Source organism: Macadamia integrifolia, chromosome 10 (assembly GCF_013358625.1).
Source record: "Macadamia integrifolia cultivar HAES 741 chromosome 10, SCU_Mint_v3, whole genome shotgun sequence".
Taxonomy (NCBI): Eukaryota; Viridiplantae; Streptophyta; class Magnoliopsida; order Proteales; family Proteaceae; genus Macadamia; species Macadamia integrifolia.
In genome coordinates, this window is record NC_056566.1 from 11,534,535 (window position 1) to 11,554,473 (window position 19,939).

The window sequence follows — 19,939 nt, forward strand, 5'->3', positions numbered from 1 at the left end:
TGTATGTTGAAAGCATGTTTTCAATTACCATAGGCAAGTTCTCATTACTGTGAAGAATATGCACAGGTATGTGAGTAATGGATACATGTTTAGATAGCAGTATTGATGTGCTGATCCCTTGCCGTTAAGATTCTGTACAATACAAGTTGGATTTAGTCCCCACCCGACATCAGAAAGCCCGAGCCTAGCTAAAGCCGAAAAGGTTATCATGGTGCAAGATTACTCAAGAATATCACATCCTGATCTCATAACTAAGGGCACAGCAGTGATGGCTCAACAATCCACCACCCCAAAAAAAATTGTCATTTCATTTCTGGGTCTCTTATTCTACGGCACAGAAAATAACAACAAAAAGGGTAACAATAGTAGGGCTAGACTGTATCCAGACCAAATAATGCATAAGGGAGAGGGTTGCTCTTTCATTAGTACCATTTCTTTTAACATACACCAGCTAAGAATTAGCAGCATAGTAACTTGATTTACAAAGGTAGTGGGAAGTATGCAAACTGTATAAAGCAAAACTGACTACAAACATAATATTAATTGAAATCTAATCCCTAAAAAAAAAACTAACAAAGGACAATACATCTATAGAGCCAAAACAAATCAATATATAAGAAGGCAAAATAATTAACCATATCTACATTACTGGAGGAAATAATTGAAGTGTTGGAACTTGGAAGGATGCCGGAAGTAAACTTAAATGCAGTAACAGAATCCTGGACATTGGAACTTGGCTAATACTGTCCATCCTGTATCAAATAGCCAACCACCATTAACATCCAGGTTTCTCAAAGTAATGATGCAGGTCTGATTTGGCTAGCGTGGCTGATATCTATATATAAGTTACACCAATCACAAGCAGTATGTCCAACATGCAGGTGTCTTTTGTTTACTAAATGTCTTGAGTAAAAAGGAAAAAGGGAATGAGAAATCCAATGTGCAATGTCTTGTGCTTATTTTTTCATCAAGGGCAATGATTCAAGAATAAGTTCTGGGTGAGAAATCAGTCATACACATAATTTCCCTTAGAGCCAGACACTCAAAGAGCATGTTTGAGTTCACTTACAATTTTAGATGGTGGTATGAGGGCTTTCTGGATCCACTGAAGCATCATCTGAAGGAGTGTGAGCGCCAGAACCATTATCTGCAACCTCTGGATCATGACCAAAGAGCAGGGGAACAGGCATAGCATCTTCCTGATCCTCTGGAGAGTCATGGGAATTGATGGGAGCAACAGACACATATTCTGGAACTTCTAGAGCATCACCATGAGAAGGAACGGGCGAAGCATCACCAGAGAGAACAGAAGCAGAACGACCATCATATAGTGTTGCCAGCACCCCCCGCATCCAGTTTTGTGTTTTTTCTGTTGGAATAAGCTCGAACTTGTGCTCAGGTGTGTGCTGTTGATTAAATCTGCCTGGAAGCTTGGAGCAAGTATTATAACATTCTCCACACAGATCAAAGCCTATTCTCTCCACACAATCTTTGCATCTGTATCTCTCTCCAATTATAGGAAACATCTGCAGGGATGAACCAGCATACTTTCAGTACTTCCAAGCCCTTTACAGGGAATAGGAAAAAACATATTAGAGTAGATTCCAGTCTGTTAAGTGGACATACTGCTAAGTATACGAATGGAATAAGGATCCCACACACAGCTGATGTGGGATCCAGCACTCTCCCTCACATGTAGGTGGTTAAGAACCACCGTAGAGTGAATGAAGTGGATGCACAGAGGTGGGATTGGGACACGCAGCAGGATCGGTGGGACCTGCTCTGATACTATGTTATATTTTCATTTAAAAAGACTAGTCAGCTAAACAGAGGTACTACCAGGTATATGAATGGAATTAGGATCCCACTCACAGCCGATGTGGGATCCAACAGAATTTGGTGCTTGATTTGACTTCTTTTGTAAGTATTTTCTGCCAACTGGGCCTACAAAATCTGAGCCCAAGCTTGGGACCCTTTGTTTTTTTGGTGGGGGGGGGATTGGGCTGTATTTTCAATCCATGTGCCAGCTTATAGAGGGCCAGACTGGACTAGGTTTGATTTCCCAACTCAAGGTTAGGTTGGCATGGCCAGGTTGGAGATATTCAAAAGCCATGGCCCAGCCCAAGTTGCACCCTACTTCATTCATCACTGCTCTCATCTTTATCATCTGATCAACACAACCATTAGCCCTGTTAAATCACCTTGCACTAAACCCATCTTGGGTCTTCTGTTCTGAGGACCACTTTAACTGTTACACCATCTTACAATTGAGAGAAATTTTATCTTCTTTAACCTAGATCTTATGCTAGGATCTGTGGGGCAATCATTTCAAGTGTGGTCCAATTCTGATCTGTTTTGGTATACTTTCGGCAATATCTATTAAGTATTGATATTCTGAAAATATAAAAGAAATTAGCATCTTCCCTATTTCTTTTCTGATTCCTTTTCCTATATGGGTTAGAGATACATTTTCCAGTTTCTTTTGGGATGGAATTCCTAATTCCTCCTCACATTACAATATCAATTATGTCATTCCGAAGAGTCAAAACTAAACACTTTCCACATTCGGCAAGCAGTAATATATACTTACTGTAATAGATGCTACACATACAACGGTGAACTAGTGCCATATAAGAACCAACATCATATCCATACAGTGCCTATCAGGTTCCAAAATAGTTAATTTTTAATGAAAGGAAATGATGCAACAGATGCTAGTCCACACTCACATTAACTATACAAGAGGCACTTGGTATTAATGCCATATTACAGGATGGACAAAGGGAACTTGAAATAAAAAGCAAGCACCTAGTATGAAGCTGATGAGAACAGATTTTGGCCATACATGGGTATCAAACTATATGTAAAGAACAACAGGAATATTAAACACATACCCCACAAGAATCACAACCAACTGCAAAATGAATTTTTGACCTATTTTCTCTCCACCGGAAAAACAAGTTTTTAGGCGAAAACGAAAACTTCACATCTTGCTTTCCACCTTGTGTTGCAGCTGAAAGCACACATCAGCTTTAGTAAATGATACAAAGGTGTTACATTTAAAAGAAAGCAGAATCAAGTAAAGACCAAATGCATTTCTTTTGTGGCAAAGTCTAGCAGTAGCACACAGATAATGGGTATCTCTTCATCGGCAGGATAGAACAAGGAGATTTTTGGGCTATGCGCAGATGGAATTGTCATGACATCTGGCAGTAATGTCAGCAATCTCCTAGCTGTAAGATCATGACTTCTCTGGATATTTGGTAAACATTTCCAGATATTAAGAGGGCATCTCATTAAAACATGGACAATTCATTCTTATTAGTTCATACTCTTTTATTTACAAGTTGATTTCTTCAAGTAATAGTAGTCAGAAGTTACTTCAAAGTTAGGATTGGAATGTGAATTATTATCTACCACCACAAAAAGAAAAAGAAATGTGAAGTACCAGCTTAGATTAGAAACTTAGACAACCCTTGGGGGGGGGGTTACATGGAACATCTGCCACTGAGTTTTATAATCAAAATTTTTGCTGGAATATCTATTTTTCCCCAGACCATATGTATCCAACTTACAATTTTTAAATTCCACCTGAATTATCAAAAAAGTCAAGATCCCACCTGAGGGCACCCTGTGAACTATGTAGCAACCTTAATAAAGAGGAAGACTGCAGCAGTAGAGTTAAGGACCTTAAAATATACCATTACTGATGACGACAGAAGCCAGAAGGGGATTGGTGCTTGAATTGTTGAAAGAGGACAATCCAGACATTTTTTCTATTTTGTAATTTTATAGATAGTTTCTGTGCAAGCTGGAAATGCATCAGCTTGAGGGGGAGTGCTAGAATTTATGTAATAGGGGTACTTTGGAAACTGGTTTATTTACTTGTTTTATATTATATTTTTCTTTTTTGACCATTAAGCTCTATAGGGAGGGTGTGTGTGTGTGTGTGTGTGTGAATGCGTTCCTACAAAAGACTTTTAGGAACCCTTTTTCCAAAACAACCAGGATCTTCTAAACTTTTATTCAGATGTTCCTTGTGGTTAACTAATCTGAATTAAAAAAATTACCAAGAACAAGAACAATTATGTGCAATGTATCCATGTATAGATCATTCAAAATAAATTATACCAAGAACAATCAATCAAAGAAAGAAACCACATTACATGGTTGAAACATACAGGCTGATGTACTTCCACTTTGATAAGAATGAACTGCCTCTTTCCTCAGCTCATATTCTTTGGGGAATTGTCCCTCCAAGAAATGATCAAAATCCAAACATACTTTTGGCAACCCTTTTGGATGGATACGTTGACAAAATTGACACGTAGGAAACTCAACCCCAAGAGTAACAATACAGGATTCACAATATACTGCAGAGAAAGAAACATCAAAATGAGCACGCACTAATTTGGATTTCCTAATGCAACATGTCTTGAAAGTAGTTTCCATGACAAATTACAATTCAAAAGAATACCATGGCCACAGTTAAGAACTGCAGGTCGAAAAAGCAGTTGCTTGCACACAGCACATAGTACATCAGAGACCGAAACCTGCTTGCATGTTGCAATCCGATTTTGTTCATTTTCTTCACCAGCTAACTTTTTAGTGGTTACAGTGTCCAATTCAGAAGTGTTACCACAGATGGTTGTGGAAAAACTGTCCGAGTATAAGTCTGTCTGAGAACTGGTGGAAGAATGTGGAGGATTACTGAGGAGATACAGTTCTTTATTAATTTGCGATCCGCAAAAATGGTCATCAATCTGGGGAGAGAAGTCGCCAATTTTCTTTTCTTCTTCTGTAACGTTCAAAGACTGATGATATAAATCATAGAGTGCCATCAAAACTAAGTAATCAAATGCAACTATAAATTACAATTTCGACAAGAACCAAAACATCATATGTTTCATAAAAAGTGCTCTTGGTGGTGCAGTAGTAATTAATAATATAGAATTAATGAATGATTAACCTACTTATGCTTTTTCTTTCACCAAAAATAAAAATAAAAAACCTGATGGGTCCCCTGCAAAGACAATGGATCAAACTTGATTCTAATCATGGCATAATCCAAAATGTTTCATGGATTTCAACCAAATTTACATAGTTTCAGTAGATAAAATGGTGTCAATAATGGTGCTTAGTTGAATCAAAATATTTTGAGCGGATTCTGAAACCATGAGATGAAGTGACTATTCCTTCACAATGAAAGAGGGTGAAGGAAAGTCATTGAATTGTGCATGCAACTCTCCTTTCTATAAATAGTTCATTACTTTCAACCTTATGCTAGGGCATCCCCCAGAAGCGACGCCCTGTACTATGACCTGGACATAGTGAATAGTGAGCAAGGGTGTCTAGGGTACTGTAAGCAATGCACCGTTTCGGCACCTGGTTGCAGTGACAAGTTGGCAAGGGTTCTCGCACCATGGACGAGTGCGGGTAAAGAAGCTACTCCAAATGCATAGAATTAGATTAGCATCTTGGAACATTAGGAACTTTAATGGGAAAGAGTTTAAACTTGACAGATATAATGAGAAGATGAAGAAGAATTAACATAGTCACACACAAGAGACTACATGGAAGGGTAAAAAGCTAAGGAATTAGATGATTACTCATAGAAGTGCTGAGTGAGGGGGAGGGAGAAAGAGTCTATCAGGATTAGCGCTAATCACGATTTTCTCTCCCTGCTTTTTGGCTACCTTTTGTCTTGTTGATGGTGTATTTCCTTTTATGCCCTTGTAAGGTAATGACATTATTTATATTGAATGAAGTGGGAGTCGCAACCTTCATGGTTAAAATTCTTGCCAAGATCTCGGTTATTTCGTGATTTTTTTTGTCGAGATGAGATAGGCTACGAAATACACTTTGTACATGGTCTCGGTCAAAATTTCAGTATTTCGGCCGAGATATCGGTATCGTCTCGGTGAGATACCGAAATGTTACATTCTAAGGCTTATAAATACGTCATTTCAGTGAGTTCAACGGCTTATAAATACCTCATTTCAGTGAGTTCAACTTTGTCTCCCCTGTCTCGGTTAAATCTCGGTTCCATCTTGCATTTTGAACACAAAGTCACCCTATTGGCTCTAATTAGCCACATCATCACATGTTGCCTTCCAAATCACTCCTACAACAAGATTAACACATTCCAAGCTTAGGAAAGGTAAAGTTCTTTCTCCAAATCTTTTTTTTTTTGTAATCGTACATAAATATATGTTGGATGGAGCTAGATTTTTTATATGTTAGACACTACAGGCCGGTCTATGACCTCACAGAGTCGAAATTTTTTTTGCTACATAAATATTTTTTTTATTTTTCCAGTTTAAAAATGCATTTTTCATTAACATAAATTGTTACTTTTTATGATAAATATACCTTTGATGGAAGTCAAATATATATTACTCACCATTGGTTGTTCTACGGCTCTATCAGAGTGAATTTTTTTTTTCAGTCGATGCTTATTTATTTTAATTTTCAAAAAATTAGAAAAATAATATGCTCAGTGGATGAATTTAGTTGAGACTTGTGAATTAGGGAGTTACATAGTATATTACTCTAGTACTCTAAATATTAGTTAATCAATGTTGATGTATGTTTTGATCATGGGTTAGATGCATTATTTATTTGTTTTACTATCATATCATACCTTGTTCTAGCAATGAAGCAGGTAAAATCTCCAAAACAGTTCGACGGTTGCTGCTAAACAAGGGTGCAACTCTAAAACAATGACACCCTAATATTTCTGCAAATTTATATTCTAAGCATGTTTATTAACCTTAAAACAAACTGCCCACCAAGTTTCAAGTCAAAATATGACCGTTTGACCACCGAAACAGCCAACCGAGTCAAAAAAAATACACCAACTCGCTGAGATCTCGTCGAGTTGGTGATTTTGAACCCATCGAAACACCAAAACGAGATGAGATTTCAAACCTTGGCACGGTTACAACCATCTCTCTTCTCTCTTTTCCCTTTGCCCTTTTCTTCTTCTAATTTACATGGTATCAGAACAAGATCCTTAGGACTAATACAGTTATTACAAGTTCTCATCAACACAAGTTCCTTCTTCAATCAGTAGTGATGAACCATCAAGAATCTTGTTTTGAAGTTTCTTTCAATTTCCCTTTGAAAGGGGCGCAACACCCTATGCTGTTTTTTGACTTCTAGAGAATAGTTCATGAACAGCCTTAAGAACTAGGTCTCATTTGTGATTACTGATTTTTGGATTAGAGATTGAAGTCCAGAGTTCAATATTTTGGAGAAATCGATTTTGGTAGGGTTTTGGCAAAATTGATTTTTGTTAGGGTTCTGTGGAAAATCAACTTTGGCCAAGTATTTTGTGGATCAGCTTTGTCAGGGTTTTGGGAGATTGATTGATCTCTGTTGAAAAGTTACTTTGTTGGGATTGAATGGTTGTTGGATCAATTTCTTGTGGATTGATTTTTCTCTGGAGTAGGATTATTGATTTTCTCTGGAACAGGGTTCCTGAGATCGACGTTTTGCAAGGTTTTGTGGACAATTGCTTGTTGTTTTCTTCACATCAATGGCTAAAGCAAAGAGCATCGTGACTGAGGTTGTATCCTCATCCTCTCATAGAATCACAGAGAAGAAACTTGCAGGGGTTGCCAATTTTCAACAATGGAAGAAAATTGTGCAATTAGTTTTGAGTCTTCTAACGGGCCGTGATCAACAGGATCATCTTACAAAGATGAAGCCTAATACAGATACTACATGGGATACCATTGGTGCACGAATTCTAAGACAGCTTCTGAATTCTATAGAGTATTCCATTGTCAATCTTGTCACCCATATTGATCCTGTGAAGGAGTTATGAGAATATCTAAATGTTCTGTACTCTGGGCAGAACAAAAATATCTAAATTTTCTATACTCTAGACAAAACAATCTCTCCCGCATCTATAAGTTATCTGAGGACTATTATCGAGTTGATCAGAAGGGTCTTCGGTTGACCCAATATTTTGTTGATTTTAAGAGGATGTGTGAATAATTGAATTCACTATTTCCTAATAGTGGTGACATGCAGCAGATGCAGAACCAGAGGAAGCAACTTGCAGTTATTAGCTTTTTGGGTGGTCTTGGAACAATTTCACCCTGTTTGTTCTTGGGGGAGACAAGGTGGCATCTCTCGCAGATACTTTCTCTTGTGTCTTACGAGTATCTCGCGAGAGTACTCATGATTCTACACCTATGGATAGCTCAACTCTTGTGTCTCAGAACAATGGTCATGGTAGTTTACATGGTACTATCAATGGATATAGCAAAGGGAAAGATGCTGGTAATTCCACACCTTCAAACAGTTCAGGAACAATACATATGTGCCATCATTGTGGCAAACCAAAGCATATCTAACATTTTTTATGGAAATTTCATGGCAAGTCTTCTCAAAAGCAGTTCGCTAATTCAACAGCAAATACTGAAACCACCACTCCACCTGGGCCATCTAAGGGGAAGATGGATATGATGACAGACGAAGAATTATGTACAATACAATTAGTTTCAGACTTCTCAGTCCTCCACTTCTACTTTTGTCCAAACAAGTAATGCCACTGCATGTCTATCTTCTTCTCGTCCCTGGATCATTGAATCAGGTGCTTCAGATCACATGCCTAGTGTTTCAAGTGTATTTTCCTCCTTTCAGAAATCGCCTTCCAATGTCGCTTTAGCTAATGGTTCTCTGATTCATGTTAATGGCACTGGGACAATTCATCCCAATTCTTCTTCTTTGTTCTTATCATCAGTCCATTTGCCGCAGTTTCATTTTAATCATTTAACTGAAAACAAACTTACACGTACTTACAATTGTTCTATAACCTTTTTACTTTTTATTTGAGTCTTGTGTTTTTTAGGATCTTATGAAAAAGATGATTGGTAGAGGTCATAAAACGGGGGGGTTGTGTCTTCTTGAAAATGATTCTCCTTCAGTTGCTTGTTCAAGTGTTCTGTCTCCTCATCAAGTTCACTGCCGCCTGGGTCATCCATCTTTGCAGAGTCTAAATGGCTTGATCCTCGTTTTAGTTATGTTTCTAGTTTAGAGTTTGGGACTTGTCAGTTTGGGAAGCTTCATCGTGTGAGCTATCTCCATTGGGTCAATAAATGGTCAATGCACTCTTTTGCTTTAGTTCATTATGATGTATGGGGTCCTTGTCTTATTACATCTAAATTGGGTTTGTGTATTTTTTTATGTTTGTTGATGACTCCAAAGTTAATTGGATTTATTTAAGAAGTATCGTTTTGAGTTGTTTTCCATTTTTTATGCTTTTGTTACTGAAATCCAAACTCCGTTTGGCTTGTCTATCAAAATCTTACGTAGTGATAATCCTAAAGAATATTTTTCTGTTCCCTTTTCTAAATTTATGGCTAAACGTGGTATGGTTCATCAGTCTTCCTGTTCAGACACACCTAAACAAAACAGAGTTTTTTTTTTTAATGCCCAAGGTGTCCGGATCTTTGACCTGACTAATCCCTAGGGTCACTGTGATACTGCTTACATAGGACCGGGTCAGTCCGAGACGAAAACTCTTGTGCGGTGGCCCCAAGAAGTTAGGTGCAACAACGAAGGTATGATCACGGGACCTTGCTTCCTAAGGCGGAGTTCCGTGTCCCCTCTTTTCAATAGAGTTGCTGAAAGGAAGAACAGACATTTGATGGAGGTGGCCAAGTCTTTTTGGGTTGATGTTGTTTTAACTACATGCTATCTTATTAATCGCATGCCTTCTCCGTTTTACGTGGTGGTATTCCTCATTCTTTGTTGTTTCCTTTTGATCCTTTGTTTGTTCTCCCTCCACATGTTTTTGTTTTCCCTCGTCTAGTGTTATCCAAGTTAGATTCTAGAACTCTTAAATGTATATTTCTGGGTTACTCGCATACCCAAAAAGTATATAAATGCTACTCTCCTAAATTGCAAAGTTACTGTTGATTTATCTTTCTTTGAGTCCACCTCTTATCCGGATGAGTCATTTGTTATGTCTGCGTTGGATGATGATATTCCCATTTATATCGTTTATTACTGAGTTCCACAAGTTTCAACTATTGCAACCCCACCAACTCCTTCACCAGTTGTTCGGGTTTATACTCGTCGTTGTCTGGAAGATAGAACCCCTTGCTTCTATACTGCCTACCTCATCGTCTTCATCAGCAGATCCTGAGTCAGGTACCATGGTTTAAAGTATCTCCGATACCGATACGATACCCTCTGATACGTATCTTAAATTTAGCAGACCGATACGATACACACTGATACGATACATGGAATTTTTAAAATCCTTTCGTATCGATATATATCTTACGATACATATCGATATGCACCAATACACTATCGATACGAACTGATACTCTATGGAAAATATAAAATCGAGGTGAAATATTCGTTTTGGTATGTATCGGTAAGTATCGGTAAGTATTTGTATGTATCAATCGATACGTATTGATGAGTATCAGTACGTATCGGTATGTATTGGAACGTATCGGTGAGTATCGGTATGTACCGATACAGTGCACTACGGTCATATAATGACCAAGATGGGTATTTTTCAGAAAACATAATTTTTTGAGGGGTTTTTGTTCCAAAGTTGCTGCCAGCTATATTTCTCTCTAACTAAAGTGGAAATCAAGGTTGAGAACAAGGATTTTACATTTATGGGACAACTACAAACCTTGAATTCTTAGTACGATACCCTCAATTTAGTGTTTATGCATAATACACGTTATCAATATCTTTTTTTAACAATTTTTTTATGCAAAAGTATTTAAAAAGGTGTTTCATATCCATTTATGTGCATATCTTTAGCGTATCTCCGACAAGATACGATACCCTCCGATACATATCTTAATTCTGGTCGACCGATACGGTGAACGATACCGATACTTTAATCCTTGGTCAGGTATCCTTATTTCTGATCTTAATTCTACGATTGCTCAGAGTAAGAGTGTTAGGTTTTGCACACAACATTCCATTTCTAATTTTGTTTCCTCTTTTGGTTTATCACATTCTTTTCATTCTTATCTTTTTACTTTTTCTAATCATCTTGTTCCTACGTTTGCTGTAGAGGCATTGTCTATTCTTGGTTGGAGAACAGCTGTGGAGGAAGAATTATTGGTCTTGGAGGAAAATCAGACTTGGGATCTTGTCCCCTTACCTCTTGGTAAGTCTTTCATTGGTTGTCGTTGGGTGTATGCGGTTAAGGTCAACCCTGATGGTTCTTTTGCTCGGTTAAAGGTAAGGTTGGTTAAAAAGGGTATGCCCAGGTTTATGAAGTTGATTATGTGGACATTTTCTCTCTTGTTGTAAAACTTGCCTCGGCTAGTATTCTGATATCTCTTACAACTTCTCATCATTCACCATTATATCAAATTGATGTGAAGAATGTGTTTCGTCATAGTGATCTACATGAGGAAGTTTATATGGAGCAACCTCTGTGGTTGTTTCTCGAGGGCAGACTGGGATGGTGTGCAAGCTCAATAAGTCCTTGTAGTCTCCTCGGGCATGGTTTGGTCAATTTACTAATGTGGTTCTTCAGTTTGGATTGTCGAGATGTGACAATGATCACCCGGTTTTTTATAAGCGATCTGATGTGGGAAGGATATTCCTTGTTGTTTATGTTGAGGATATTTGATGGGGTAACTTTAGGGAAGAAAGGGTAAATCGCATAAAGAGGGAAAAGGGGATCACACACAACGTACAAATTCAACTAATTCTAAAATAAAATTTACTCTGTCCAAAACATTGAGTATATGTAAGTATTTAAAAGAAAACAATAAGACTCCTACTTCTCTATCTCATACGTATCCTACCCAAAACAAACTTGAGAAAATAAAAGACTTAATATTAAACTAAACTACTTCCAACCCTTGTTAGACCAAAAACCTGGGCTGGACCGGTTCTTCTAGGTTCTTGGCTTCCAAAGCCAGTTATGTAGCTATATCTGCATCAACTCTCCTTAATGCAGGAGTAGTGTCTACATCACTCCTCTGAAAATCTGTCAAGTTTGGATGAGGTCTAAGAATGCCATCAGAGTCGATGCGCTTGATGAGAAAAGTACCATCTGTCCTCTTGAGCTTGAGAGGGGAAAGATCCTTTGTTGGAAGGAACTTCATCTCAAAGCCACCATGTTGAAAGAATATGTATTCTCATATCCACAGTGCTTGGCTTTCTTGTCGAATAACCATGGGCGCCCTAGAAGAATGTGACAGACTTTCAAAGGGAGAACATCACACTGAACCTGATCAATCAGTCCACCAATGGAATACGTGAGCAAACACCTTTTATGAATTTTCAGATTATTGTTCTTCACCCACCTAACCTTGTAGGGCTTCGGATGAGGCTCAGTTTTCAGACCCAACTTGCGAACAGCATCTTTAGCAACAACATTGGTACAATTGCCAGGGTCAATCACCATATTACACAAACTGTCATTGCATCGCACCCTTGTTTGAAAGATATTGTTACGAAGCCAATCGTCCTCCTCAGGAATCTTCTGTGTAGTCAAAAGAGGATGGATCACATAGAATGGTTGAGCTCACCATCACTATCACCATCATTAAGCTCATTAGGCTCACGATTGCATTCAACCTCCAGATTTACTGGTCCTGTTTTTGGTTGCTCTTCTGGTATATAGTGTATAAAATTATCCCTGTCGATGTATGCTAGCAACCGGTTAGGACATTGATTATCTCAATGCCTATACCCCTTGCATTGGAAACATTGAATAGCCTCCTTTGAAAATACTAAGTTCCATTCATAACCACGCTGAGGTGAGGAGTATGGATGATTAGGCCGTGAAGATGACATGTTTGAATCGCGTCGAGGTGGAGAATACGGCCGGCTGGGTCGTGAAGATGCCATAGATGAAGCACTAGCCTATGGTCTGCTGATGGACTTTTCTTGTGGAGATGACTGTGGTTGAATAGAACTAGGACCTCTAGGAAAAGCATCTGTAAATGGCCTCCGATTGTATGAGTGTTTCAGACTTTCCTCAACCTGATATGCTACTTGTATAACATCTTCCATTATAGGCAGTTGGCTAGAGACAAGGGCAGCATCAAGTTGAGGGTGAAAACCATTGTGAAATTGTGCTACCAATACTTCTTCATCCCACTCAAAATCAGAACGAGTGGCTAAATAATAAAATCTAGCAACATACTCTTCAACGGTCAAATTCTCTTGTTTCAATTGTGCAAACCTGAGATGTATGCGTTGCTTGTAATCAGAAGGCAAGAATATCCGGTTTTATGACTTCATGCATTTCAGCCCAAGTAGTGACTAAACCAATGCCTCAGGTTTGGTTCTGTTGCTGTTGCTTGATCCACCAAATTTGGGCCGTGCCTTTCAGTTTGCCCTTTACAAATAGGATCTTTCGGGCCTCAGTCAACCCGTACCATCTGAAGAATGCCTCTAAACTGTGAATCCAGTCAAGGTATAAATCTGGATTGTTGTCTCCATAAAAATCAAGGACATCCAATCTTGCTGCTTTTTCTGCTCCATCATCATATCTACTAGTTCCATATGGTGGTGGAGGTGGTGGTGGCGGTGTATGATGTGGTGGCAGTAGTGGTAGTGGTAGTGACGGATCCTGTGGAGTGGTGTTAGAGGAATCCCCAGATTGGATGGGACTCTTTCCTCTATCTGCTACCACCAAACGATCAATAAAAGCTTACATGGATCTCATAGAAACTTACATAGATTTCATCATTGTCTTAAGGAAAGTGACATTGGTAGTGAGAGCTTCAAATTTTGCATCAATTTCTCCCTTATAGGAGTTCAGCTGTTAAACAACTTCACTATTAGCTACCATGGTGGAGATAGACAAGATTACACTCAAGTATGATGGCAAAATAGTAAATAAAGGGGGTTTAAAGAGCAATGGCAGAATGGGTAAATTAACTCTTTTTTTTTTTGTGCAGGTATGGCAGAATTGTAATTACTTGAAATTCAATTTAAACCACAAAGGGTGTATCACGTGTGGGGCAGAGGTATAATTGGAATTAAGGAAAAATATGGGCTAAAAAGAATTAAAGGATAAAGAGGGGGCAAAGTGGGAAAATCAGAATACAAGAGAAGTAAAAGAGAAAGGTTGTGGGTGGGGTTTATGTTACCGACAAAAGAGGGGGTAGTATCTCTCCTTGAAGACATTGGAGAGTTGGAGTCAATTTATATCAGCAATAGAGATAGGGCCGACTTCCGATGAGCGGCGTAAATCCAGGTATGATTCTCTCTCTTTCTTGCTATCTCCTCTCTCCTCCTCTTCTTCTGTTCTTTCTTCTCTCCTCCTTCTGTTTTCTGTTTCTATCTCTTTTTTTTTCTTCTTCTGTTCTCTTGCTGGTTGCTGCCGGCGGAAGTACAAGACCCTAGAGGAGTCGATCGAAGTCGCTAGATAGAAAGTGACGTGGGGTTTTTTTTATTCTCTGGTTTTGTTCTGCCTCTCGTCGTCGTCTTCTATTCTCTGTTTCCTGCTGCTTCTTCTCTTCGTCGAATACTCTTCTTTTTTTTTTTGTTCTCAGTCTCGGTAGAACCAAACAGTGAATGGGGAAGGGAAGAACAAGATGGAGGGAAGAACAAGATGGAAGGAAGAAAGGGAATGGGGATCTTTGGCTTTGATACCAAATTGATGGGGTAGCCTTAGGGAAGAAGGGGAAAATCGCTAAAGAGGGGGAAAGGGATCACACACAACGCACAAATTCAACTAATTTTAAAATAAAATTCGCTCTGTCCAAAACATTGAGTATATGCAAGTATTTAAAGAAAATAATAAGACTCCTACTTCTCTATCTCATACGTATCCTACCCAAAACAAACTTGAGAAAATAACAGACTTAATATTAAACTAAACTACTTCCAACCCTTGTTGGACCAAAAACTTGGGCTGAACTGGTTCTTCTTGGCTCTTGGCTTCCAAATCCGGTCATGCTAGTCCAATCAGGTAAGTGCAACTAAATTTGCATCAATATTGTTATCATAGGTGATGATGTTGAGGGTATCCAGTGCTTGAAGGTTCACCTAAAACAAAAATTCAAACTAAGGATATGTGAAGGTTAAAATACTTTTTGGTTATTGAAGGAAAGGTATTTATGTTTCTCAGAGGCCTTGGATTTGCTTACAAAGACTAAGATGTTAGGGTCCAAGCCTCTGGATACTCCTATGGAACCCAATGTAAAACTTACAACTGACAGTGGTGATCTTTTAGGTGATCCATGACATTGCCTTTCCTGTCAATGTTGTGAGTCAGTTTTTGTCCTCTCCTCGCACGTCCCATTCCGATGCCATAGTTCGGATTCTGAGATATCTCAAAATAGCTCCAGGTCATGGATTGTTATACTTTGATAATGGACATGGACATGTTGAACGCTTGAGTGATGTTGACTGGGCTGGATCTCCTATTGATAGGCGATCAACTACTGGGTATTCTACTTTCGTTGGGGGAAACCTGGTGTCTTGGAAGAGTAAGAAGCAAACTATTGTCGCTAAGTCTAGCGCAAAGTCTGAGTATCGAGCCATGGCACATGTCACTTATGAGTTGATGTGGATGAAGTAGTTGTTCACCTAACTTGGGTTTGAGAGCGCATCTCCCATGCAGCTATGGTGTGATAACCAGGACGCTATTCATATTGAATCAAATCCAGTTTTTCATGAGAGGAAGGAAACATATTGAGGTTAATTGCCACTTTGTTCAAGGAATGTTACAGCAAAGAGTTATTTCTACAGATCATGCACAGGAGAGCACAGAGTTATTTCTACAGATCATGAGCACAGGAGAGCAACTTGCAGATATTTTTACTAAGTCTCTTGGAAGTGGTAGAGTGGATTATATTTGTAAAAATTTCGATATGATTAACATCTATGCTTCAGCTAGTGTTAAAAGTTTCGAGTGAGGGGGAGGGAGAGGGAAAGAGAATCTCTCTCCCCCTTGCTTTTTGGCTGTCTTTGTCTTATTGGTGGTGTATTTCCTTTTATACCCTTGTAGGGTTATGACATTATTTATATTGAATGAAGTAGGAGTTTCAACATACGGTTGTGACTCCCAAAAGTTACAGCCATCTCTCTTCTCTCTCTTTTTCCTTTTCTTCTTCTTCTTCTAATTTACATTTATAAACTTTGATATGCTATGAATAAAAATAATAGAAGTGGGGTGGGAATAGTAGTAGATAAAGACTTACAAAAATAATGTTGTGGATGTCAAGAGAATTGGTGATAAGACAGCATCCATAAAACTTGTGTTAGGAAAAGAGGCAATCAATATAATTAGTGCTTACAAAGTTATGCCCCCAAATAAGATTGGATGAAAATGTTAAGAAATAATTTTGGGAACATATGGGTAGATTTGTTCAATGAATTAGTCAAAGAGAAAAGGTAAATGGACAAGTTGGAAAAGAAAGTAGAGGATATGAAGGAATTAATGGCGGATATGATATTGGAGAGAGGAATGAGGGGACTTCAGTTTTGGAATTTGTTGTGGCTTATGATTTCTTAATAGTAAACACATGCTTTAAAAAAAGAAGAATATTTAATAACCTTAAAAAATGGGCAAAATAGTAGCCAAAGAGATTTCTTTCTAAGTAGAAGGATTGAGGTAGAGCTTAACAACACAACATAAATTAATGGTCATAGACGTTTTAAAACACTAAATCGTAGGAAATGTGAAATTATTTGCCCTAGGATAAAATGGCAGAGCTAAAAAGGAGAAAACTTGAAAAAAATTTAAATTAGTAAAACAGGGAAGGTGGGACTTTGATGGAGACACTAATATGATGTGAAACAAGACGGCTACTTATATTAAGAATGTTGCAAAAGAAGTTCTAGGAGAATATAAAGGAAAATAACATTCATATATGGAAACTGAGTGGTGGGTTGACGAAGTTCAATCAACCATTAAGGTAAGAAATCTATTTTTAAGACTTCGAAAAGGGCTAAAGATGAAGAGGATTTAAAAAGATATAAACTTTCTAGAAATGAAGCTAAGATAGATAGTAGTAAAATCAAGGACTAACAAATATAAGGATCTTAATAACAATTTGGGCACAAAGGAAGGGGGAAAAGATATTTATAAATTAGCTAAAATGAAGGAAAGGAAGAGAAGAGATTTCAACCACTCATTAGCTGCATTTAAAGTGAATATGATAAAGTACTAATAAGTGATCAGGATATTGTAGAGAGATGGACATACTATTTCTCTAACTTACTAAATGAAAACAATACAAAGTAATAATGTCTTAGAAGGTTGCAATGACAATCAAGAAACCACAAGTCTTAAATAAAATACGAAAAATTAGGTTGTGTGAAGTAAAGGAAGCTTTAAAGAAGATGAAAATAGGCAATGGAATGGGTTTAGTTGGTATTTCAATAGAGGTGTGGAAGAGCTTAGGAACTTGTGGAATAACTTGGTTAATTAAGTGGTTTAACAAGATTATGGGCACATGAAAAACCATAAATAGAGGAGAAGCATTGTGGTTCCAATTTAAAAATAAATGTGACATTCAAAGCTATAATCACTATAGAGGAATACAATTTAAGAGTTATATTCCGAAATTATGCGGGAGAGAGTAATGAAAACCAGCCGAAGACAAAATAATAATAATAATATTTCAGATAACCAATTCGGTTTTATGCTAAAAAGATCAACCACAGAAGCTATTTATTTATTTATGAGACTAATGGAACAATATGGAGAATATAAAAAGGAACTCCGTATGGTCTTTATTGAGTTAGAAAAAGCATATGATGGAGTCCCTAGAGAGTTAATTTGGCAAGAATTAGAGAAGAAAAGTGTTTCGAGTAAATAAGTGGGCATAGATAAACATATGTATAAAAGTGTGGTGACTAGTGTAAGAATTGTAGGAGGCAGTCATTAATTCCCAATTACAATTGGATTGAATCAAGGATCAGCTTTGAGCCTATAATTGTTTGCGGCTAATCATAGACAAGTTGATTAGAGACATTCAAGGTCAAATCCTTTCATGTATGCTTTTATTGATAATATTGCTATTGTGGATAAAGCAAAAGCATGGATAAATACCAAGTTGGATTGGGTGGATAAATTATGGAGATCAACCTTGGAATCAAAAGGTTTTAAGATAAGTAGAACAAAAACAGAGTATATGATCTGCAACTTTCATAACAAAAAGACTGAAAGTGAGATGGTGAAAATTAATGATGGTGAGATACTACAAAGTGAAAAAAAATTTTAGGTACATAAGGTCAATTATAAACAAAGAAGAAAAAATAGAGGACAATATTACACAAAGAATTAAAACAGGATGGATGAAGTGGATGGGGCATCCAGAGTGTTGTGTGATCAATGTATTTAAAGCTCAGAGGAAATTTTTATAGGACATTTAAACAACAAAAAAGATGTATGGAGTTGAATGCTACACAGTGAAGAAACAACATATATATATATATATATATATAAACTTAGTGTAGCTGAAATAAGGATGTTGATATGGATAGTTAGCAAAACTAGAAAGAATAAATTAAGGAATGAACAAATTGGAGCTAATTTAGGATTAGTTGCGATACATGATAAGTTGTGAGAAAGTCGTTTGAGGTGGCATTGAGATAAACAACAGAGGCCTTTGAATGCTCCAATACGGAGGGGTGATTTGATTCAGATTTACGGAGCTTTGATTCAAACATAAGGAGCTAACAGAACCAGGGATAGGCCTAAAATGACTCCAAGAGAAGTGGTAAGGAAAGACATGCATAGCTTACAATTGGTAACAAATATGGCTTTGAATAGAGCTGATTGGTGAAAAAGGATCCATGTTGCCAACCTCATTTAGTCGAGATAAAGCTGAGTTGAGTTGTATCATATCAAAGATGCTAAGTTTCATTCACAACCTTCATCATCCCACATGGATATTTTGGAGTTCTAACTTCAATAGAAAAGCTGGATGAGGCCAACTTGAAGAGGTAGTTCTGCTATTTCTTTTGAATAATGCATGTCAATATGTCATCCGCCTGCAACTTGTAACAAACACATTATTTTAAAACATCAATCAGAACAACTTGCTTATCTTAATCAGAATTCTGACGTAACGTAGGAGTTGGTTCATATAAGAACCAACCCTACAGTAGGATCGATATTCCAGTAGCTAATAGAATCTCCAAGAAACCTGCCGTCCAGAAATCTAGATTGATGGTGTTGCAGGAAACTAGTAACAAAAATTAAAGATTATGAAATAAACAGAAAAAGTAAAGGAGAAAGGGAAGAAGAAGATAGATGGCGAAGGGGATAGGTTGGGTCGAGCCTATCATTCTTCCCTAGGGCATCTCACCCACAAGGTCTCTCATCTCACTGCATCTCACAGTTTTTTTTTTTTTTAATAAACCAACTTCTTTTTTCTTCATTAAATTGTGGCTGTCAATCAGCCTTGTCCTTTATTTATAATGATCAATTTGATTACAGCAATTGGATCCTTCCTTGCATGAAAAGGAAAGGAATTCTTAATTGGAAACTAATTACAAATCAAATCAAATCTATCTAATTAGCTGAAATAGAAAGTCCTAAGAATAAAAACTACTAAATGCATAAAGCATCCAATAAAATAGTAAACAAATTTAATCAATGAAATCCCCCACGCAAGGACTAATCTTTCCTAAATTTTAGTACTACTTAAAGCTGTCACACTCCTCCATGATTTGGTCATGGGGCCCACTTGAAATTCGGGAAAGCTTCCTACAAATCAGCTCAATTTGCCTTGAAAGGAAATCCTCCACGGAAGCAATATTGACATTCAATCTTGTCTTTATCCAGTTAACATGGTCCCACAAATCAGGAAGGAATCTTCTTCAGTTCTCCATGCAACCAATCAAGAACCAAGCCACACCAGACCAGGCTGCCTCCCAAAGCAGTTGCATCCTACAACCGGTCTGGACTGGTTTTGGGGCCTTGTTCTTGTGATCTACATCATGGTCTTTTTTTTTTTTTTTT

General features: G+C 37.6%; 1 protein-coding gene across 2 annotated transcripts in view; it reads right to left on the minus strand.

Moving 5' to 3' along the window:
* Positions 1-593: 593 nt before the first annotated feature.
* Positions 594-19,939, minus strand: part of LOC122090891 (E3 ubiquitin-protein ligase PRT1-like) — a 27,758-nt gene continuing 8,412 nt past the window's right edge. Inside the window, exons 4-7 of one of the 2 annotated variants that reach the window (XM_042660640.1) lie at positions 4,478-4,798; positions 4,167-4,373; positions 2,895-3,013; positions 594-1,526 (exon numbers count right to left, since the gene is read on the minus strand). In XM_042660640.1, the coding sequence (XP_042516574.1) occupies positions 1,074-1,526; positions 2,895-3,013; positions 4,167-4,373; positions 4,478-4,798 (1,100 nt within the window). In that variant the 3' untranslated portion in view covers positions 594-1,073. The remainder of the gene's footprint in view (positions 1,527-2,894; positions 3,014-4,166; positions 4,374-4,477; positions 4,799-19,939) is intronic. The other variant, XM_042660641.1, reaches the window with a different exon arrangement.